Source organism: Heptranchias perlo, chromosome 2 (genome assembly GCF_035084215.1).
Source record: "Heptranchias perlo isolate sHepPer1 chromosome 2, sHepPer1.hap1, whole genome shotgun sequence".
NCBI lineage: Eukaryota > Metazoa > Chordata > Chondrichthyes > Hexanchiformes > Hexanchidae > Heptranchias > Heptranchias perlo.
The window spans coordinates 19,211,362-19,234,526 of record NC_090326.1 but is presented as its reverse complement, the minus strand read 5'-3'; the positions used below and the strand labels follow the sequence as shown (position 1 = coordinate 19,234,526).

General features: G+C 47.5%; 1 protein-coding gene across 1 annotated transcript in view; it reads right to left on the bottom strand.

Moving 5' to 3' along the window:
• LOC137335649 (collagen alpha-6(VI) chain-like) overlaps window positions 1–23,165 on the bottom strand; it is a 136,438-nt gene that overhangs the window by 91,665 nt on the left and 21,608 nt on the right. The window contains exons 5-10 of the mRNA XM_068000943.1: window positions 17,846–18,466; window positions 15,198–15,758; window positions 13,182–13,742; window positions 8,871–9,446; window positions 7,106–7,675; window positions 945–1,300 (exon numbers count right to left, since the gene is read on the bottom strand). Coding sequence (XP_067857044.1) covers window positions 945–1,300; window positions 7,106–7,675; window positions 8,871–9,446; window positions 13,182–13,742; window positions 15,198–15,758; window positions 17,846–18,466 — 3,245 coding nt within the window. The remainder of the gene's footprint in view (window positions 1–944; window positions 1,301–7,105; window positions 7,676–8,870; window positions 9,447–13,181; window positions 13,743–15,197; window positions 15,759–17,845; window positions 18,467–23,165) is intronic.

The following is a 23,165-nucleotide window of genomic DNA, read 5'->3' as shown; positions in this document are numbered from 1 at the left end:
GATTTCAGGGATATACAGGGAGAGGAAATTCCAGGGATGTACAGGGAGAGGAGATTTCAGGGATGTACAGGCAGAGGAGATTTCAGGGATGTACAGGCAGAGGAGATTCCAGGGATATACAGGCAGAGGAGATTCCAGGGATATACAGGGAGAGGAGATTCCAAGGATATACAGGGAGAGGAGATTTCAGGGATATACAGGCAGAGGAGATTCCAGGGATATACAGGGAGAGGAGATTCCAGGGATATACAGGGAGAGGAGATTCCAAGGATATACAGGGAGAGGAGATTTCAGGGATATACAGGCAGAGGAGATTCCAGGGATATACAGGTGGAGGAGATTTCAGGGATATACAGGGAGAGGAGATTCCAAGGATATACAGGGAGAGGAGATTTCAGGGATATACAGGGAGAGGAGATTCCAGGGATATACAGGCAGAGGAGATTCCAAGGATATACAGGGAGAGGAGATTCCAGGGATATACAGGCAGAGGAGATTCCAGGGATATACAGGCAGAGGAGATTCCAGGGATATACAGGTAGAGGAGATTTCTAGGATATGTAGATGGAGGAGATCACAGAGGTATGGAATGGTGAAACCACAGAGAGATTTTAAGATGAGGGTGAGGATCTTACATTAACTATCTGGGCACGGAGAGTCTCTGGAGCTGTGCACGGCAGAGCAATGGGATTGCTCTGGATTGCTTTGGCAAAGAGCTGGCACAGACACGATGGGCTGAATGGCTTCCTTCTGTGCTGTATACCTCAATGGATCTATTATTCTGAATCAATACCACCTAATACTAACCCCATGAGATTATTCATCCATGCGAAAATCATATAAAATGAATCATAGTTAGTTACAGACAACTTTCCCAAAGAAGTAATCCTCATTGATAATGTCATGTGGATGGTCATCCTTTCTCCTGACTTATCAAATGTTACCTTAACGTTTCTGTCTGACTCCTGCTCAAATTTGTTTGAAAAAGACAGTAGATAATCAGCAGTCAAGTTGATTTGGCCCATTGTCGGCAACAGAAATGCTTTCAACTTCCTTACGACATCTGGATTGTAGTTTTCAAAATTTGACTCAAAGACCGTTCTTCCAGCCCGATCAGTGATGTGAAACGCCACCCTGGTGTTCAGACTGTGGCCTGTCACGCAGCTGATGTTGCGTAGATCCACCATTCTCTGGATGATTGCGTCCAGGTGCGCCCGCAGTTTCTGCTGACTGCCAACTGTGTTCGGGAATCGTGCCGGGCTAGGGAGGTTCACCCCCACAGCAACATCAATGGTACATCCTGGAAGAAGAAGGAGCTCTCCTAATTGTGACAGTACAATTGGCAGCTCGCACACTGCCATTGTTTCCACTTTGGCAAAAGCCCCGAGTGGATCTTACACCACAAGATTACCATTTAAGATGCCAACCAATCGCTTCACAATGTTCTTTTGTCTCGCTCCTGACTTTATCTGGGAATGTAAGCTACTCAAAATCTGCTTTGGCAAACTGCTGAAGGTCAGACTCTGCGAAACTATCAGGCTGTTCAGACAGGCAAGCAGTGAAATGATCCTCTCCAGGTCCAGCATCCGTAATTTGGTGGGACACAGAGCCAAGCTTACACAAGTTCCTCCATAGTTTCCCCTCCCCCTTCCCGTCTCATACTCCTCGATTATTCCCCATTTTAAAATACCTTTTTATTCATCCAAAGTGATTTCTGGAAAGTGATGGGTTATGAAGCGGAAAGAATGCTTTTTTTAAAATTATAATTCATTCTCAGAACGTGGGCATTGCTGGTAAGGCCAGTATTTTATTGCCCAACCCCAGTTGCCCTTTGTAGTGGTTTCATACAAAATGAGTGTCTTACTAGGCCACTTCAGAAGACAGTTAAGAGTCAACCACATTGGTGTGGGACTGGAATCACATATAGGCCAGACCGGGTAAGGGCAGCAGGCTTCCTTCCCTAAAGGATATTAGTGAACCAGTTGGGTTTTTACAACAACCTGACAGCTTCATTGTCACTTTTAGTATCACCATCTTCCCATTTTGGAAGTTGAATTCAAATTCGCAAGCTGCCATGGTGAGATTTGAACTCACGTTCTCTGGATTATTAGGATTATTATTTGGAGGCAGGGGGCCCGGCCGAGGTACTAAATGAGTTCTTTGCATCTGTCTTTACCAAGGAAGAAGATGCTGCCAAAGTCACAGTAAAAGAAGAGGTAGTTGAGATACTGGATAGGCTAAAAATTGATAAAGAGGAGGTCCTAGAAAGGCTAGCTGTACTTAAAGTAGATAAGTCACCCGGTCCGGATGGGATGCATCCTAGGTTGCTGAGGGAAGTAAGGGTGGAAATTGCGGAGGTACTGGCCATAATCTTCCAATCATCCTTAGATGTGGGGATGGTGCCAAAGGACTGGAGAATTGCAAATGTTACACCCTTGTTCAAAAAAGGGTGCAAGGATAAACCCAGTAACTACAGGCCAGTCAGTCTAACCTCGGTGGTGGGGAAGCTTTTAGAAACAATAATCGGGACAAAATTAAGAGTCACTTGGACAAGTGTGGATTAATTAAGGCAAACCAGCACAGATTTATTAAAGGCAAATCGTGTTTAACTAACCCGATTGAGTTTTTTGATGAGGTAACAGAGAGGGTTGGTGAGGGCAATGCGGTTGATGTGGTGTATATGGGCTTTCAAAAGGTGTTTAATAAAGTGCCACATAATAGGCTTATCAGCAAAGTTGAAGCCTATGGAATAAAAGGGGCAGTGGCAGCATGAATACGAAATTGGCTACTAACAGGAAACAGAGGGTAGTGGTGAACGATTGTTTTTCGGACTGGAGGGAGGTGTACAGTGGTGTTCTCCAGGGGCCGTACTAGGACGACTGCTTTCCTTGATATATATATAAATGACTTGGACTTGGGTGTACAGGCCACAATTTCAAAATTTGCAGATGACACAAAACTTGGAAGTGTAGTGAACAGTGAGGAGGATTGTGATAAACTTCAAGAGGACATAGACAGGCTGGTGGACGGACACGTGGCAGATGAAATTTGTCGCAGAGAAGAGCAAAGTGATACATTTTGGTAGGAAGGACAAGGAGAGACAATATAAACTATTGTCTAATGGGGGTGCAGGAACAGAGGGACCTGGGGGTATATGTGCACAGATTGTTGAAGGTGGCAGGATAGTTTGAGAAAGCAGCTGAAAAAGAATATGGGATCCTGGGCTTTATAAATAGGGGATAGGGGTCGATTTTGCAATGGTGGCGGGTTGGCAGTGGGGTGGGGGGGGGGGTGAAGGTGCGCGTGGCAAACCTGCATGAACAAAACTTACCGTTTCCGACGCGATCGGGTGGTGATTGCTGATGATTAACGTGCTCTCTGGGTTTTGTGCCCGGCAGCTAGCCTGATTGACAGGCTGGCTGCCGTCGGGAGCTGCAATGCCGGTGGGAGGGGGCGTTGTGAGAAAGAGAGCGAGACGTCATCCGGTGCTGGAACAGAAGTTCGGGGAGGGGGGGGAAGAGAGTGCAAGATCTGGGGGGGGGGGAGAGAGAGTGCAAGATCAGGTGGGGGGGGGGAAGAGAGTGCCAGGTCGGGGGGGGGGGGGGGGGGGGTGGGGAGAGAGAGTGCCAGATCGGGGGGGGGGGGGGGGGAGAGAGAGTGCCAGATCGGGGGGGGGGGGGAGAGAGTACAAGATCGGGGGGGGGAGAGAATGGAAGATCGGGGGGAGAGAATGGAAGTTCGGGGGGGAGGGGAAGATCGGGGGGGAGGGGAAGATCGGGGGGGAGGGGAAGATCGGGGGGGAGGGGAAGATCGGGGGGGGAGAGGGTGGAAGATCGGGGGGGGGAGAGAGTGGAAGATCGGGGGGGGGAGAGAGTGGAAGATCGAGGGGGGGAGAGAGTGGAAGATCGAGGGGGGGAGTGAGTGGAAGATCGCGGGGGGAGAGAGTGGAAGATCGGGGGGGGAGAGGGGAAGATCGGGGGGGGAGAGGGTGGAAGATCGGGGGGGGAGAGAGTGGAAGATCGGGGGGGGGAGAGAGTGGAAGATCGGGGGGGGAGAGAGTGGAAGATCGGGGGGGGAGAGGGGAAGATCGGGGGGGGAGAGGGTGGAAGATCGGGGGGGGAGAGGGTGGAAGATCGGGGGGGGGAGAGAGTGGAAGATCGGGGGGGGGGGGAGAGAGTGGAAGATCGGGGGGGGGGAGAGTGGAAGATCGCGGGGGGAGAGAGTGGAAGATCGGGGGGGGAGAGATTGGAAGATCGGGGGGAGGGGAAGATCGGGGGGAAGGGGGAAGATCGGGAGGGGGAGAGGGGAAGATCGGGAGGGGGAGAGGGGAAGATCAGGAGGGGGAGAGGGGAAGATCAGGAGGGGGAGGGGGAAGATCAGGAGGGGGAGAGGGGAAGATCGGGAGGGGGAGAGGGAGAGGGGAAGATTGGGGGGGGAGAGGGGAAGATCGGGGGGGAGAGGGGAAGATCGGGGGGGGAGAGGGTGGAAGATCGGGGGGGGGAGAGAGTGGAAGATCGGGGGGGGGGGGGAGAGAGTGGAAGATCGGGGGGGGGGGGAGAGAGTGGAAGATCCCGGGGGGAGAGAGTGGAAGATTGGGGGGGGAGAGATTGGAAGATCGGGGGGAGGGGAAGATCGGGGGGAAGGGGGAAGATCGGGAGGGGGAGAGGGGAAGATCGGGAGGGGGAGAGGGGAAGATCAGGAGGGGGAGAGGGGAAGATCAGGAGGGGGAGAGGGGAAGATCAGGAGGGGGAGAGGGGAAGATCAGGAGGGGGAGGGGGAAGATCAGGAGGGGGAGAGGGGAAGATCGGGAGGGGGAGAGGGGAAGATCGGGAGGGGGAGAGGGAGAGGGGAAGATCGGGGGGGGAGAGGGGAAGATCGGGGGGGAGAGGGGAAGATCAGGGGGGAGAGGGGAAGATCAGGGGGGAGAGGGGAAGATCAGGGGGGAGAGGGGAAGATCAGGGGGGAGAGGGGAAGATCAGGGGGGAGAGGGGAAGATCAGGGGGGGGGGGAGAGGGGAAGATCGAGGGGGAGAGTGGAAGATCGGCGGGGAGAGGGGAAGATCAGGAGGGGGAGGGGGAAGATCAGGAGGGGGAGAGGGGAAGATCGGGAGGGGGAGAGGGGAAGATTGGGAGGGGGAGAGGGGAAGATCGGGAGGGGGAGAGGGGAAGATCAGGGGGGAGAGGGGAAGATCAGGGGGGGGGAAGAGGGGAAGATCGGGGGGGAGAGTGGAAGATCGGGGGGGAGAGTGGAAGATCGGGGGGGGAGAGGGGAAAATCCGGGGAGAGAGGGGAAGATCGGGAGGACATGGGGCGTGAAGAGTGGAACATTGGGAGGACATCAGGGGGGTGAAGAGGGGGACATGGGGGGGTGAAGAGGGGGACATGGGGGGGTGAAGAGTGGGACATGGGGGGGTGAAGAGTGGGACATGGGGGGTGAAGAGGGGGACATGGGGGGGTGAAGAGGGGGACATGGGGGGGTGAAGAGGGGGACATGGGGGGGTGAAGAGGGGGACATGGGGGGGTGAAGAGGGGGACATGGGGGGGTGAAGAGCAGGACATGGGGTGGTGAAGAGTGGGACATGGGGGGGTGAAGAGGGGGACATGGGGGGGGTGAAGAGGGGGACATGGGGGGGTGAAGAGTGGGACATGGGGGGTGAAGAGGGGGACATGGGGGGGTGAAGAGGGGGACATGGGGGGGTGAAGAGGGGGACATGGGGGGGGTGAAGAGGGGGACATGCGGGGGTGAAGAGGGGGACATGGGGGGGTGAAGAGGTGGATATGGGGGGGTGAAGAGGGGGACATGGGGGGGTGAAGAGGGGGAAATGGGGGGGTGAAGAGGGGGACATGGGGGGGTGAAGAGGGGGACATGGGGGGGGTGAAGAGTGGGACATCGCAGCAGGTTGCAAAGGTAGATTCATTTTGTGTTTTAACTTCCTTCTATGATGTTTTATGTAATTTATTTAGTTTCTTTTTCCCTGATCCGGCCCTTCACGTCTGGTTTCACCAGGCGTGAATCAGAAGCGGTGGGCAAGCCGCCCAGGTATGTTAAAAATCGTTCCAATCCGTTCATCTGTCACAGGTAAAATGCCTTAAGTACCTCAATGAGCTACATTTGGCTCTTTTACTGTCATCCCGCCGGCTTTAATTGCTGGTGGGACTTCCGTTTTCGGGTCACTTGTGTGCACACAGGTGGGTCCCTGGGAAACTCGGAAGTCGGCAGGTTGGAGCCGGCTTCCGAACCCAAACGGGATTTCCGTGATTTTCAGAGCCCCTCCACCCACCAACGCACCCGCAATTTCCCCCTAAAATTGAGCCCATAGAGTACAAAAGCAAGGAGGTTATGATGAACCTTTATAAAACACTGGTTCGGCCACAACTGGAGTATTGTGTCCAATTCTGGGCACTGCACTTCAGGAAGGATGTGAAGGTCTTAGAGAGGCTGCAGAAGAGATTTACTAGAATGGTTCCAGGGATGAGGGACTTTAGTTACGTGGATAGACTGGAGAAGCTGGGGTTGTTCTCCTTAGAGCAGAGAAGGCTCAGAGAAGATTTGATAGAGGTGTTCAAAATCATGAAGGGTCTAGACAGAGTAGGTAGAGAGAAACTGTTCCCATTGGCGGAAGGGTCGGGAACCACAGGACACAGATTTAAGGTGATTGGCAAAAGAACCAAAGGCGACATGAGGAAAACCTTTTTTACGCAGCGAGTGGTTATGATCTGGAATGCACTGCCTGAGGGGGTGGTGGAGGCAAATTCAATCATGGCTTTCAAAAGGGAATAAAACCTGAATAAGTAGTTAAAAGAAAAAATTTGCAGGGCTACGGGGAAAGGACGGGAGAATGGGACTAGCAGGATTGCTCTTGCAGAGAGCCGGCATGGACTCAACGGGCCGAATGGCCTCCTTCTGTGCTGTAGCCATTCTATGATTAGTCCAGTAACATAACCACTACATGATCATACCCAGCTGATGTTATACTTGTCATTTCTGAAATTACTACATCAGAAAGCTGTACGAGATACATTTCTGTAATTCCGACGGTCGTTATAGAGTCCAGCAAATAAGCACTGGCTGATCGGAGAAAGGGTAGAATGAATCCTTCGCTCACCTATTCTCGGATCGTCATCACAGATGCGATGGACGATCCTTTGTTTAATCTTGCCCAGGTCTCGAAAATTTTCGACAAAGAAGACTCTGTCTTGCGATCCTGAGATTTGCAGAAGCTGGTTCACATCGGCTCTCCCTATCCCCACGGCCAAAATACTAGTGCCCTCGTCTCTCAGGCTATCAGCCGGGGCAACCACATTGTCCCTTGACCTCCCGTCGGAGATCACCAGCAGGAACTGGGGCACGCCAGAGGCTTTCCGACTACCTGCCTCCCACGTGAACAAATTGGCTACGTTAATCAGTCCCAGTCCAATGTTGGTCCCTTGATTCAGTTGGTCCATATCTTCAATTTTGGCCATCAATGGTTTTTTCTCCGAGAAATCCTTTAGGTCAAATTCTTTTTGAAAAGATGTACTGAACTGAGCCAGACCAAACTGGATCTTATTCGGAGCGACAGTGAAAACGTCAACCATGTTTCTCATGAAAGACTTCACGCGGTCAAAGTCTTCAGCGTCGATGCTCTCAGATCCGTCGATTAGGAAGACAATGTCTGCTTGTTGAAGATCGCATTCTGCAAAAGTAAAGATAACCAATTACAGTTTGGGACTACAATTCAACGCACTCCTTTCTTCCCCTCAATCTCCTCCCCTCGTGAAGGAGCCCGACTCGTGTTTGGAGTATGGTTTCATGGTTACTGCCACCTTATGGTACATCACTCGAGCAACCATTCTCCACGTTGGACTAGAGAGCGAGCGAGGACAGGTTATTCGTTCATGGGTGGCTTCACAGCTGAGCCCAATCCTGTCCTGATTGGTCGCCCATTTACGTAGCAGCACAAGTCACTGTACAGCAATCAGGAGCTGTGGTCCTGGATAATGTTTCCCCACAGTGGGCCTATTGGGACACTCCATCTGGTATCAGCTAACTAAGCAAAGACTCAGGATTGAACCCGGCACTTTCCTGGTTATAACCCAATACCATACCAGGCAGTACATTTACTCACCGGGGATGAGGGGAGCTTCATTGTACTTTTAAACATATCCCAAATACATATCTTTATGCTGGAATTTGTGACCCAGCTCATTTTATTGTTGTTATACTCCATTCTGCTTTGAAGCAGTGAAAGCTTCACAATGTTTCGCATGGGGGCCAGATACCAAATACGGTATCTGCTGCGCTGAACCACAATGGGCTCATTCTCTGTATTATCAGAAGCCTGAGGCCTACATTATGCCTGAGGTGTCCAGAATGCCCCCAATGTGGAATATAAGTGCAAAGGGGGCAAAGGGAGCCTGTGCACAAACTGCATACAAAGCTCATTAGATCCCCCACCCCCGCAACTGCCTTTAAATCAGGCAGCGACCCCAACCTATAGCGCCCACTCGGAATGGATGTTGACAGGGAGGCTGATTCATAGTCAAGAAAAACTCCAGCCACCCTGCCTGGTGCTCGGCTGACAGCCTTGCCCCTAGCAACCTCCACCCCCCACCCAACCCCCGCCCCACCACCCCATGCCAAGACCTGCCCCTGCCCTGTGTTCCTCCACACCCCCCCCCCCCCCCCCCCCGACTCTGGAAGTTCAGCTGTCCCTTTTTAAACTTCACCTCTGACTGGGTAGTAGTTATACTGCAGCCTGCGAGGAGCGAAAATGGTGTGAGGCTAACCTGCTCCAACACCCCCCCACCCCAGCATAAAATGCAAAACCCTGTCAGGTCGTAAACTTCACTACGCTACACTTATATTGTTGGTTTCGGGTCGTCCTTTACCTGGAGTTGCGCTCGTGCAAACCAGCTGCGAGATATTCCTAGTTATGTTTTTCAAAGCGTCAAAGTCTTGGACGTAAAAGTAGTTTTCTCTTGCGCCTCCAATCGCGTGGAGCTCTCTTTCATTGGCTCCCGCTATCCCCACAGCGAAGACGGTCACTCCACCCTCTCTGATATCCTCCGCTGCCCCGGGTACTTCTGACGAATCTGTAGCTTGTCCATCGGTAATCACTAGCACGAACTGCGAAACCCCTTCTGCCCTTCGGCCCCCTTTCTCCGGGGCTAAAAGCTCTTTAGCCTGCTGAAGAGCACGTGCGGTGTAGGTGGCCCCGCCTCGCATCTGCATTCGACCAATCGCTTCGCGGACCTCGCTTTTGCTCTTGAACTGAGTCAGCTGGAATTGAACGTCAGGTGCGCTATTGTACAGCACGGCCCCAAACCGAACCCTGCTCGGGGAGACAGCAGAACTGTTCACCAATGCCACCATGAACCTTTTCATACTCTCAAAATTATGTGGCTGTATGCTGCCCGACCCGTCGATTACAAAAACAATATCTGCCACTTCCGTTCTCAAGCAGGCTAGAGGGGAGAAAGAACAGTAATAGAATTATTGGTCAACCGTTACATAACACGCAACGCCCACATCTTACAACTGAAACAATACCTGTCCCCCTTGCAGTGAAACTTTTGCACCAGACTGCCTGAGCAAGGGGTCAAATGCGAAAAAGTAGTTATTCGCCACTGTGGTCCTTGGCCCGAAACCCCATGGTGGGGCCCAGAACCGCCATCGAAAAGGCTGCTATGCCTCTTCCATCCCGGTCGAACAGCCTCCGAAGATGCGCTAGCCCTCTGACAGGCCGAGGATGCAGCAACTCCCAGCGAGGGCCCCACCCCCTCCATAGATTTGTTTGCGATAGACGGAAGCTCTGCCCCAAAAAAATGGCCACGGGCGTCTCCAACATTACAGCATATTAAAGGTCCCGGACTATTTTCCGGCCCTTTCCGTCGGAGTTATAGTGGCAGTGCGCCGACAGGGCTGAAGAATTTTGACCTCAGGACGTCTATTAAGGAGCTTGCTGATCTTTAGTTATCAGTGGAGGGTTGTACCTGAGATTATAGAATCATAGAATGTTACAGCACAGAAGGAGGCCATTCGGCCCACTGTGTCCTTGTCAGCCAAAAAAGAGCTATCCAGCTTAATCCCACTTTCCTGCACTTGGTCCGTAGCCCTGTAGGTTGCAGCACTTCAGGTGCACATCCAAGTACTTTTTAAATGAGTTGAGGGTTTCTGCCGCTACCATCCTTTCAGGCAGTGAGTTCCAGACCCCCACCACCCTCTGGGTGAAAAAATTTCACATCAGCTCCCCTCTAATCCTTCTACCAATTACTTTAAATCTATGCCCCTGGTCACTGACCCCTCTGCTAAGGGAACTAGGTCCTCCCTATCCACTCTATCTAGTCCCGTCATAATTTTATATACCTCAATTAAATCTCCCCTCAGCCTCCTTTGTTCCAAAGAAAACAACCCCAGCCTATCCAATCTTTTCTCATAGCTAAAATTCTCCAGCCCTGGCAACATCCTTGTAAATCTCCTTTGTACCATCTCTAGTGCAGTCACATTTTTCCTGTAATGTGGTGACCAGAACTGTACGCAGTACTCAAGCTGTGGCCAAACCAATGTTTTATACAGTTCTAGCATAACCTCCCTGTGCTTATATTCTATGCCTTGACTAATAAAGGAAAGTATCCCATATGCCTTTTTAACCACCTTATCTACCTGTCCTGCAATTTTCAGGGATCTGTGGACATGCACTCCAAGGTCCCTCACTTCTTCTACACCTCTCAGTATCCTCCCATTTATTATGTACTCCCTTGCCTTGTTTGCCCTCCCCAGATGCATTACCTCACACTTCTCTGGATTGAATTCCATTTGCCACTTTTCTGCCCATCTGATCAGTCCACTGATATCTTAATGCAGTCTACAGCTTTCCTCCTCACTATCAACCACATGGCCAATTTTTGTATCATCTGCAAACTTCTTGATCAAGCCCCTCACATTCAAGTCCAAATCATTAATATATACCACAAAAAGCAAAGGACCTAGTACTGAGCCTTCCAGAACCCCACTGGAAACAGCCTTACAGTTGCAAAAACGCCCGTCAACCATTACCTTTTGCTTCCTGCCACTGAGCCAATTTTAGATCCAACTTGCCACCTTCCCTTGGATCCCATCGGCTTTTATTTTTTTGACCAGTCTGCCATGTGGGACCTTGTCAAAAGCCTTGCTAAAATCCATGTACACTACATCAAACACGTTACCCTCATCGACCCTCCTTGTTATCTGCTCAAAAAATTCAATCAAGTTAGTCAGACACAACTTTCCCTTAACAAATCCGTGCTGACTGTCCTTGATTAACACGTGCCTTTCTATATGACGATTTATCCTGTCCCTCAGAATCGATTCCAATAATTTGTCCACCACCGTGGTTAGACTGACTGGCCTGAAATTACTCGGTCTATTTCTTTCTCCCTTTTCAAACAACGGTACAACGTTAGCAGTCATCCAATCCTCTGGCACCATGCCTGAAGCCAGGGAGGATTGGAAAATGATGGTCAGAGCCTCCGCTATTTCCTCCCTTGCTTCTCTTAACAGCCTGGTACACATTTCATCCGGGCCTGGCGATTTATCTACTTTCAAAGATGCTAATCCCCTTAATACTTCATCTCGCACTATGTTTATCCCATCCAATATTTCACACTCCTCCTTAACTACAATCTCTTTTGTGAAGACAGACATAAACTATTCATTAAGAACCATACCCACATCTTCTGCCTCTACACATAGATTACCTTTTTGGTCTCTAATAGACCCTTCTCTTTCCTTAGTTATCCTCTTGCTCTTTATGTATTTTAAAACATTTTTGGGTTTTCCGTAATTTCACTTGCCAGTATGTTTTCATGCCCTCTCTTTGCTTTCCTAATTTTCTTTTTAATTTCACCCCTGCACTTTCTATAATTCCTCTAGGCTTTCTGCAGTATTCAGCTCCCGGTGTCTGACATAAGCTTCTGTTTTTTTTGCCTTATCTTACCCTGTATGCTCCTTGTCATCCAGGGGGCTCTAGATTTGGCAGTCCCACCCTTTTTCTTTGTGGGAACATGTTTACCCTGAACCCCTTGAATCTCCCCCTTGAATGCCTCCCACTGCTCTGACACTGATTTACCTTCAAGTAGCTGTTTCCAGTCCACTTTTGATAAATCACTTCTCAGCTTAGTAAAATGGCCTTTCCCCAATTGAGAACTTTTACTCCTGTTCTATCTTTGTCCTTTTCCATAACTATGCTAAATCTAACTGAATTATGATCACTACCAGTAAAATGCTCTCCCACTGGTACTCCTTCCACCTGCCCAGCTTCATTCCCTAAAACTAAATCCAGAACTGACCACCCCCCCCCCCCCTTGTTGGACTTGCTACGTACTGGCTAAAAAAGTTCTCCTGAATGCAATTTAAGAATTCTGGCCCTCTATACCTTTTGCACTGATTGTATCCTAGTTCATATTAGGGTAGTTGAAATCCCCTACTATTACTGCCCTATTGTTTTAACACTTCTCAGGAATTTGCCTACATATTTGCTCTTCTATTTCCCTCTGACTGTTTGAGGATCTATAGTACACTCCCAGTAGTGTAACTGCCCCTTTTTTGTTCTTTAGTTCAACCCATATGGCCTCATTTGATGATCCTTCTAACATATCATCCCTCCTCACAGCCGTAATTGTTTCTTTAACCAAAATTGCCACCCCCCCCTCCTTTTTTATTTCCCATCTCTATCTCATCTGAAAACCCTGTAATCAGGAACGATGAGCTGCCATTCCTGCCCCTCTTTAAGCCATGTTTCTGTAATAGCTAAGATATCGTACTTCCATGTGTCTATCTGTGCCCTCAGCTCATCTGCTTTATTCACTAGACTCCTTGCATTGAGGTATATACCATTAAGCACCGCCAAACTCCTTTGTTGTCTAGTTTTTAATCTTTGTTTTCTCTGCCTTCCAAACTCACTTACTAATTATCCTCCTATTTCTATGCTCGCTAGCGCATGGCACGGGAGTAATCTGAAGATTGCTACCATTGAGGTCCTGCTTATTAATCTCTTTCCTAACTCCTTAAATTCTGCCTGCAGGACCTCATCCTTTTTCTACCCATGTCGTTGGTACCGATATGGACCACGACCTCCGGCTGTTCACCCTCCCCCTCCAGAATGTTCTGCAGCCGCTCTATTCTTATCCTTTTTGTTTTTAAACCAATCCCATTATGCTCACCGTCAGGCCGGCTGCAAATCTCCCAGAAGATTTGTTTTTTCGGATCATCCAGCAGATCGAAGTTTTCGACGTAGTAAACTTTATCCCGGGATCCTCCAATTTCCAGAAGCTGAGTGCTGTTAGCATTGAAAACGCCCACAGCGAACACGGTAACTCCTTTATCCCTGATGGCTTTAGCTGGGTGAAGGACCTCATCCTGCGCCTCTCCATCTGTTATCACTATGAGGTACTGTGGGTTCCCAGGCCGACCCCCTTTAGCTCTGTCAAAATAGTCCGCTGTAAAGCTCAGCGCACGACCTGTGTGAGTCCCTCCTCCCAGCTGTTGCATTTTACCAATCGCTGTGTATAGATCAGCTTTTACTGAGTGTATGTTAAGTTGGAACTCTGGTCTGGGATCTGAGCCAAACTGTATCAGACCCACGTGCACTTTCTCTGCTCCGATATTGGTCTTGTTCACAATGTCACCCATGAACCTCTTCATTTTCCTGAAATCCTCAGCGTTTATGCTTCCTGATCCGTCAATTAGGAAGATGATGTCCGCCATGTCCAGCTTACTGCAGGCTGAGAGAAAGAAATCACGTGGAATTTGGTCATTCGCTCTATGGAACGGAGAAATCTAAACTAGGTTAGAACAAACCCTCTTCCCCCTGTGTCCTGGTTAAGGCTCCACTCTAGGAGGAAAATAAGAATTGCCAGATGATAAAAGACCAAGGTCCATCTAGTTCACCTTCGACCATCCTGGTAGTCGCATGATACAACAATACTGGAGCTGACGGCTATGCATAGCAATCAAGCTCCATCAATTATTCTACAACAGACCCAGACATGAGGAAAACCCCCAGAGGTGGAGAGCTTTGCGAACCATAGATCCAAAGTCACCTGTTCCTCCCAAACATGCATACACTTACGAATATACGAAATTGGCAGGCAGGAAAAGACCACCTGGTCCATCAAGCCTGCCTCATGATAGCTGGAGCATCGTGTCTGAACAGGTCATGGTTCAAATTGTATACCAAAATGTTATTTTCTGAAAGAAATTTCTCTAAACTGATTAAAGGTTTGAGTAAAAGTCCCACTGCGACAGCTCTGGTGCAAGATGAGGAGGTCACAACATAACAAAATCCCAGCCCATGATTTTGCATCTATTAAAGATAACGGACAGAAATTCTTGAGATGTGCACTCCCACATGCACCATGAGTCCCTCTTGGCAGAATTCCTATCCCACAGTTGGCAACAGCTCTCCAGCCTGACTCCAATAAATTGCACCCTTCCCTCCCCGCAGCAAGATAAACCCCATCCCCAAAAGACCCTGACTTAAAATAAATTATTAACCGTGTTATGCCTCTCCTTCTGATGACTTCAAAATGGAAATAAAAATTGGGAGAGATGCAAAAGAGACTGCCAATTCGCTGTCGCCATTTTACACTATTGCACAAAATCAAAATCTACTCCAGTGTCCCTGGCATTTTTAGTTTTAATATTGATTTGTTCCCTTTATTAAAACATAACTGAGAGAATATAATGCAGAAATCAGCCATTCAACGATAGCAATGATCAAGATGTGTACAGGATAAGGTGTTTGAGATAAAAACAGAAAATGCTGGAGAAGCTCAGCAAGTCAGGCAGCATCTGTGGAGAAAGAAACAGAGTTAATGTTTCAGGTTGATGACCTTTAGTCAGAACTGCATTATATTGTGACCTCCCCATTTTGCATCAGAACTGTCGCAGTGGGACTTTTATTCAAACCTTTACTCAGTTTAGAGAGATTTCTTTCAGAAAATAAGGTTCGGTTTTGCCTCATGACAAGGCCAGTGGTCTATTGGAAAACACTGAATACACGCAAACCCCATTCTTTACTGCCCAATTACTCACTTTAACAGCTAGAAATTGGTACATGTATTACACATCTCACAGGGAATGTCACGGAGACACCATGCACTTGCCAATGGGATGAATGGAGCCCATGGTGGGATTTTCAGCCATTAGTTAGGAGAGTTCTGAAATCCGAAGCTTACCTTCTTCTGAACAGAGTTCCCGCACAATGTTATTCTTCATATCTTTCAATGCGTCGAAATTAGTGACATAAAAAACTCTTTCTTTGACTCCTCCGATCAGTAGAAGTTCAGATTCATCTGCCTGTCCCACTCCTATTGCATAACTGTCTACTCCCTGCTGCCTCAGCTCTGCAGCGGGACTTGTTACATTATCCTGCGACTGTCCGTCTGTGATGGTGATCAGGAAACGCCGCACTCTGTGTCCACGGCTTCTCTCTGCGTCACTGATGAAATTCTTCATGTAGGTTAATGCAGCACCTGTGTTAGTGCCTCCTCCAATTTGTGCAATTCGGTTAATCGCTCCCTCCAATCCCGTTTTGCTGGTATATTCATCGATAGCGAATTCTGTTCGTGTATTAGACGCGTACTGGACAACCCCAACACGAACCTGGTCTGCACCAATATTGAATACTTTCACTACCTCGACCAGGAATCTTTTCATGTCTTTAAAGTTCTCAGGTTGTACACTGCCTGAACCATCAACCAGGAAAAAGATATCGGCTTCTTCAGTTTCAACACAGCCTGAAAAGAGAAAGGGGCATTGCTTCAGTTACTGAAGAACAGCGAGAAGACACACTCCAGGGCTTTGATGCTCATCTGAGTATTATATTCTAACTAATCTTTCTTTCAAATCGTGTAGATCTATTGAAATGTACAAATAAAGATGTGTTACAGCGCAGTCTGCCACAGACTGACACAGACACTGGGGGCAAGTTTAACCTCACCACCCGTCGAGAAACTGACAAGATCGGGTGCAATGTTGGTTTTACACCCTGCCCGATTTTACTCTACATTGACATCAGTGGATAGTAATCATAGAATCATAGAAGTTACAACATGGAAACAGGCCCTTCGGCCCAACATGTCCGTGTCGCCCAGTTTATACCACTAAGCTAGTCCCAATTGCCTGCAATAGAATCATAGAAGTTACAACAAGAATCATAGAAGTTACAATATTGGGCGGAATGTAAAACGGGCATTCCACCTGATCCCGTGGGTTTCCCGCCTGATGAGTTAGGTTAAAATGACCCGCAAGGAGGCTGTGCAATTGGATTCTCTGTGTGGTGGTTCCCCACTAGGGGAGGCATCAGGCAAAGGTCAGGCACGTTCTCAGTGGGAAGCGAGGCGAGTTACCCTTGGTGGCTCCCTCCCTCCTCCTGGAGATAATACAGTACTGGCAGAGACCAGAGAGTGGACCAAGCTCTGGAGAGGGCTGGGCAGAGATAGAGAGAACACAAAATAGAGTTTTTTAAAAATGGAGGAAATATATTTGAGACAAGTTGATGAAAAACATGGAGATTTATAACCCCAGGACACGATACACTGTAATAGGCTTGTTGCTCCTTTTCTGTAGTGGGAGTGGGTATTTCATGGTTGTCTTTAAAATATTTTAGAACTACGCCCTTTCACTGACGGGTTCATTAATACACACTCCACAGCTGCTACTATGAGATAGAAGTACATAGAACTTACAGCACAGAAACAGGCCATTCAGCCCAACTGGTCTATGCCGGCATTTATGCTCCACATGAGCCTCCCCCCACCTTACTTCATCTAACCCTATCAACAAATCCTTCTATTCCTTTCTCCCTCATGTGCTTATCTAGCTTCCCCTTAAATGCATCTATGATAGTCGCCTCAACCATCTCAGATGCATGTTCCACATTCTCACCACTCGTGGACTGTTTTAAGATTATGTGTCCCTGCATGCCATGGCGTTAATTTACATTCTTAAACCCTGCTTAAACATAGTAACAGTGTAATTATATCTCACTGGTGAATTGTACACACAATACCCTGAGCTGCTGTCTACCCTTGATCCAAATTCCAGATGCCAGTGAGCTATAAAGGACTCAGAATGACCCATGGGATTAGGAAACAAAGGATAACTTCAGTGGGTTTTTTAAGGCTATAGAAAAATGAAATTCCAAAAGAAAAAGATTTTTAATAAAGCAGGAATCACTGTGACTGGAGGAGAACAGCTGACAGTGATTGGGACAGACTGGAGGGCCTTCCTCTACATCTGTACCCATCACTAATTACAGTCATATTGTATGGCCTTTATAGCTTCCGTATCACAAGATCTTTACAGCTGAGATTTGATGGGATTTCTTGGAGGGACTTCATAGATTCTCCATACGGAAGATTTATAGGTTATGTATCTAAAGCTTCATAGCTTCTATATATAGGACTTACATGGTTGTAAAGGCGGCAATTTATAATCACAATAAGGGGCTGTATATAGGTTTGTTGCAGTGTTTATGGGTTTTATATGGGATATGAGTTATTTTAACTGAGGCATTACGGGTTAAAGTCTAAGGCCAATAAGTGAGAGCACTGCAAATTGGAGAATCTGAAGCCACATTGACAGATTTTGTTGAAAACAGACACAAAAACAGGAGAAAAAGGATAGATAAATAAGAAATATTGAATGATTAAGGAGCTCGACATTATCACTGAGTCATAAAGAGCCCAATCATCATGCAGTATATCAACAAACTCTTCTCAAGAAGGTCAATTACTGCTGAACGAACTAAAAAAGCAACAAAGGATACGGAAATACATCCAAAATCCATGGAAGATATTTAACTCGCTTCCCCAAACCTCACCTTGCTTGAGTGCTACTTTTTGAGCCGATTGTACTGAGATCTGTTTGATAATCTCATTGCAGATCTTCTTCTGGAGGATCCTTTCGATGGCGGACAGCTGCGTGAAATCCTGCACTATGGAAACGTAACTCCACGAAGGATACGACACAACTTTCCCCAGCTCCCTCTTGGTGGCGTTCCGGATTCCCAAGGCATAAATGGTAACACCCGTACGACGCAGAAGGGCTGCGCTGTCTTCCACCGTGTCTTGAGATTCGCCACTGGTGATCACAACCAAGATCTGAGGGATCCCTTTCCTGGCGCGACTGCCAGCGTGCTTGGTAAAGTAGTGCTTCCGTACGAAGTCAATAGCAGTGCCCGTGTTCCTGCCTCCTCCCCTGTAGGGCATTGATTTGATGTGGTCCAGGATGTCTGTCTTTTGGTGATACGTTTTCAGATGAAACTCTTCCGACGCAACGGTGCTGTACTGAGCCAAACCGACGCGGACATTTTCAGCCTCTATGTCCAGGGTGTCGACCATATTGTAGAGGAAAGCACGGAGCAGCTGAAAGTTCACTGCCCCGATGCCGTCAGATTCGTCCACCAAGAAAACGATATCAGCGACCGAAGCAGATTGGCACACTGTTTAAAGAACAAAAAAAAACAAATGACAAGGAAGTTCAGATCAAAATTGCATTGGAGCAATCTGACAGGGCTAGTCAGACTGGATGCAGGGAGGGTGTTTCCCCTGGCTGGAGGGTCCAGAACGGGGTGGGGGGGGTCACAGTCTCAGGATACGAGGTAGGACATTTAGGACTGAGATGAGGAGAAATTTCTTCACTCAGAGGGTGGTGAACCTGTGGAATTCTCTACCACAGAATGCTCTGGAGGCCAAGTCACTGAATATATTAAAGAAGGAGCTAGATAGATTTCTAGACACAAAAAGCATCAAGGGGTATGGGGAAAGAGCGGGAATATGGTATTGAGATAGAGGATCAGCCATGATCATATTGAATGGCAGAGCAGGCTCGAAGGGCCGAATGGCCCACTCCTGTTCCTATTTTCTATGTTTCTATGATCTGAAGCAAATTACAGATTGACATTTAGAGTAAACCTTCAATCGTTTAGCAGTGAGGCTTTCAGCCGTGGCTCATTGGTGTCACTCTCGCCTCTGAGTCAGAGAGTTGTGGGTTCAAGTCCCACTGCAGAGCACATAATCAAGGATGACACTCCAGTGCAAAACCGAGGGAGTGCTGCATTGTCGGAGGTGCCGCCTTTCAGATGAGATATTAAACCGAGGCCCCGTCTGCTCTCTCAGGTGAACTTCAAAAATCCCATGGCACTGTCCGAAGAAGAGCAAGGGAGTTCTCCCAGTGTCCTGGCCAATAATTATCCCTCAACCAACATCACTAAAACAGATGATCCGGTCATGTATCTTATTGCTGTTTATGGGACTTTACTGTGCGTAAATTGACTGCCGCTTTTCTTACAGTGACTTCACTTCAAAAAGTACCTAAAGCTCTTTGGGATGTCCTGAGGTTGTGAAAGGCGCTATATAAATATAAGTTCCTTCTTTCTTTTCTTTCTGTCTTTCAAATAAGATTGAGCTGGAGAATGGAAAAAAATCAGCAGGAGGAGGGGGAATAAAATGCTCCTTTTCCAAACGCCGCTCATGTCACAGAGTGCAATATAATGGACTCGGTGGCTGTTCACCAATAACAACATCATTCTCCTTTGAAGGCACGTAACGCGCACTTCCTTTGAAACTCTACAAGCAACAAGTGGTTTTATTTTCCTTTCTCTTTGAAGAATTACTGTGACTGAAATAAAACTTGATTATTAAAGGATGAGACACCGAGAGTCATCAACATCAGGATCAACTCAAGGTTCCAGATACCCTGACTCGGGCAGTTGTTACGCAAAACATAGAACCAAAGGGGTTTACAGCACAGAAGGAGGCCATTCAGCCTATCATGTCTGTGCCAGCTCTTTCCTAAACCCACTGCCCTGCTCACTCCCCATTTCATCCTCTGTTTCAATAATTATCCAATTTTCCCTTATCCATTCCCTACATTTGTGCTCCAGCAACTCTCTACTTCAAGAAATTTCCCCTATCCTTTCTCCTCACCCACTTTATGAAATTTTTAATTGACGACCCCTTGACACTGACTCCCCAACTAGAGCAAATAGTCTTTCCCTATTCACTCCATCCAAAACCTTCATCTCCAATGGAAATATTCACTGACCTTCCACCAACTACAAGTAACAACGGTTAAATGAGTGGACTAGCTGCGGGAATAGCAAGTTCCCCAGTGTGCTGCTTATTAGTTCAAAATTATGAGGGGTTTTGATAGAGTAAATAAGGAGAAACTGTTTCCATTGGTGGGAGGGTCAGTAACCAGAGGACACAGATTTAAGATAATTGGCAAAAGAACCAGAGTGAGATGAGGAGAATTTTTTTCATGCGGTGAGTTGTTATGAACTGGAATGCACTGCCTGAATGGGTGGCGGAAACAGATTCAAAAAGGAATTGGATGAATACTTGAAGAAAAAAGATTTGCAGGGTTATGGGGAAAGAGAAGGGGAGTGGGGCTAATTGGACAGCTCTTTCAAAGAGCTGACACAGACAGAATGGGCTGAATGGCCTCCTTCTGTGCTGCAAGATTCTATGATTCTAGTTACACGTAGTCACAGTGAACTGAAGAAATTAACTAGAGAAAGTCTCTACTTCCCATTCTACTATCAGCAAGTACCAAGCTTTGACTAATGAAACTGGTAATTCAGGCTGTGCATTTCTGGTCAATGCATCAATTTTAAAAAAGGACAAAAGAACAGATTTTGCTGATGCTACACATAACATTGATACATTGGAGGATCCAGAGGAGAAGCCTGAACTGCTCCTCAACAACCTGAAAAAGAGGGATGAGAATGACGGGGAGTGTTGTGGTGAGGAACAGGCAGAGAGTGAGGAGGTTCCAACACACAAACAATGAGTGGAACAGCAGCAGATGGAGTTAGGTGAGGCAGGTGAGTTCAATGGAGAGCTGATACCGGGACTTAGAGGGTTAAATTATGGGGACCGGTTGCATAGACTAGGCTTGCATTCCCTCGAGTATAGAAGATTAAGGGATGATCTAATTGAGGTGTGTAAAATGATTAGTTGTCACTTAGAAAAACATGAGTTAATAAATGACAGCCAGCACAGATTTGTTAAAGGCAAATTGTGTTTGACTAACTCGATTGAGTTCTTTGATGAAGTAACGGAGAGGGTTGATGAGGGTAGTGCGGTTGATGCTGTGTACATGGACTTTCAAAAGGCATAATAGGCTTGTTAGCAAAATTGAAGCACATGGGATTAAAGGGGCAGTGGCTGCATGGATATGAAATTGGCTAAGAGACAGAAAGCAGAGTGTAGTGATGAACAATTGTTTTTCAGATTGAGGGCAGTATACAGTGGTGTCCCCCGGGGATCAGTATTAGGACCACTGCTCTTTTTGGTATATATTAATGACCTGCACATAACTTCAAAGTTTGCAGATGACACGAAACTCAGAAATGTAGTAAACAGTGAGTAGGATAGTAACAGACTTCAGGAGGACATAGACAGACTGGTGAAATGGGCAGACACAAAGCAGCTGATATTTAATGCAGAGATATGTGATATGAAGCATTTTTGGAAGAAAGAAGAATGAGGAGAAGCAATAGAAGATAAATGGTACAATTTTAAAGGAGGTGCAGGAACAGAGAGACCTGGGGGTGCACACACAAATCTTTGAAGGTGGCAGGACAAGTTGAGATGTTAAGGAATCCTTGGCTTTATGAACAGAGGCATAGAGTACAAAAGCAAGGAAGTTATGCTAAACCTTTATAAAACATTGGTTAGGCCCCAGCTGGAGTATTGTGTTCAATTCTGAGCACCACACTTTAGAAAGGATGTCAAGGCCTTAGAGAGGGTGCAGAAGAGATTTACTAGAATGGTGCCAGGGATGAGGGTCTTCAGTTATGTGGAAAGACTGAAGAAGCTGGGGTTGTTCTCCTTAGAACAGAGAAGGTTAAGGGGAGATTTGATAGAGGTGTTCAAAATCATGAAGGGTAAATAAGGAGAGACTGTTTCCAGTGGCAGAAGCAGAGGACACAGATTTAACATAATTGGCAAAAGAACCAGAAGCGACATGAAGAGAAGTTTTTTTTTAGGCAGCGAGTTGTTATGATCTGGAATGCACGGCCTGAAAGGGTGGTGGAAGCAGATTCAATAACAACTTTCAAAAGGGAATTGGATAAATATTTGAAGCGGAAGAATTTGCAGGGTTATGAGGAAAGGGCAGTGGAGTGGGACTAATTGGATAGCTCTTTCAAAGAGCCAGCACAGGCACGGTGGGCCGAATGGCCTCCTTCTTTGCTGTGTCATTCTATGATTAAAGGATTTGATAGGTTAGATACAGAGAAACTATATACCTCTGGTGGGGGAGTCCAGAACAAGGGAGCGTAACCTTAAAATTAGAGCTGGGCTGTTCAGGGGTGATGTCAGGAAGCACTTCTTCACACAAAGGGTAGTGGAAATCTGGAACTCTCTCCCCCAAAAAGCTGCTCAGGCTGGGGCTCAATTGAAAATTTCAAAACTGAGACTGATAGATTTTTGCTAGGCAAGAGTATTAATGGATATGGAACCAAGGCAGGTAAATGGAGTTGAGGAGCAGATCAGCCGTGATCTAATTGAATGGTGGGGCAGGCTCGAGGGGCTGAATGGCCTACTCCTGTTTCTATCTTCCTACGCATCAGCAAAACCCAAGTTGAGCTTAGTTTAGTTAGGGAGGAATTGCAGCAGCTTCAATCCAGACAGCAGTACACAAGCTTTAAACCGTAATTAAATTGAGGTAATTGAAGATTATCTTCATGAAATCGGTGTAAAATGAGGGAAGTTCTTTCTTAATTTCAGAAGTTATCATTTTAATAACCTGCGGGGAGCCTCTGCTGCTTTTCTCCTAAGCTACAGATATGCCAACCTGCGAACTCTTCCTCCTCCCAGAATTCTCTTAGTGTTGAAATCAGAGGTGGCTGAAAACGGGCTGCAGTGTATCGTCCGCCCCATGGAAAAGTGAATCGGACGGGGTGCAGTGTATCATCCGCCCCATGGAAAAGTGAATCGGACGGGGTGCAGTGTATCGTCCGCCCCATGGAAAAGTGAATCGGACGGGGTGCAGTGTATCATCCGCCCCATGGAAAAGTGAATCGGACGGGCTGCAGTGTATCGTCCGCCCCATGGAAAAGTGAATCGGACGGGGTGCAGTGTATCATCCGCCCCATGGAAAAGTGAATCGGACGGGGTGCAGTGTATCATCCG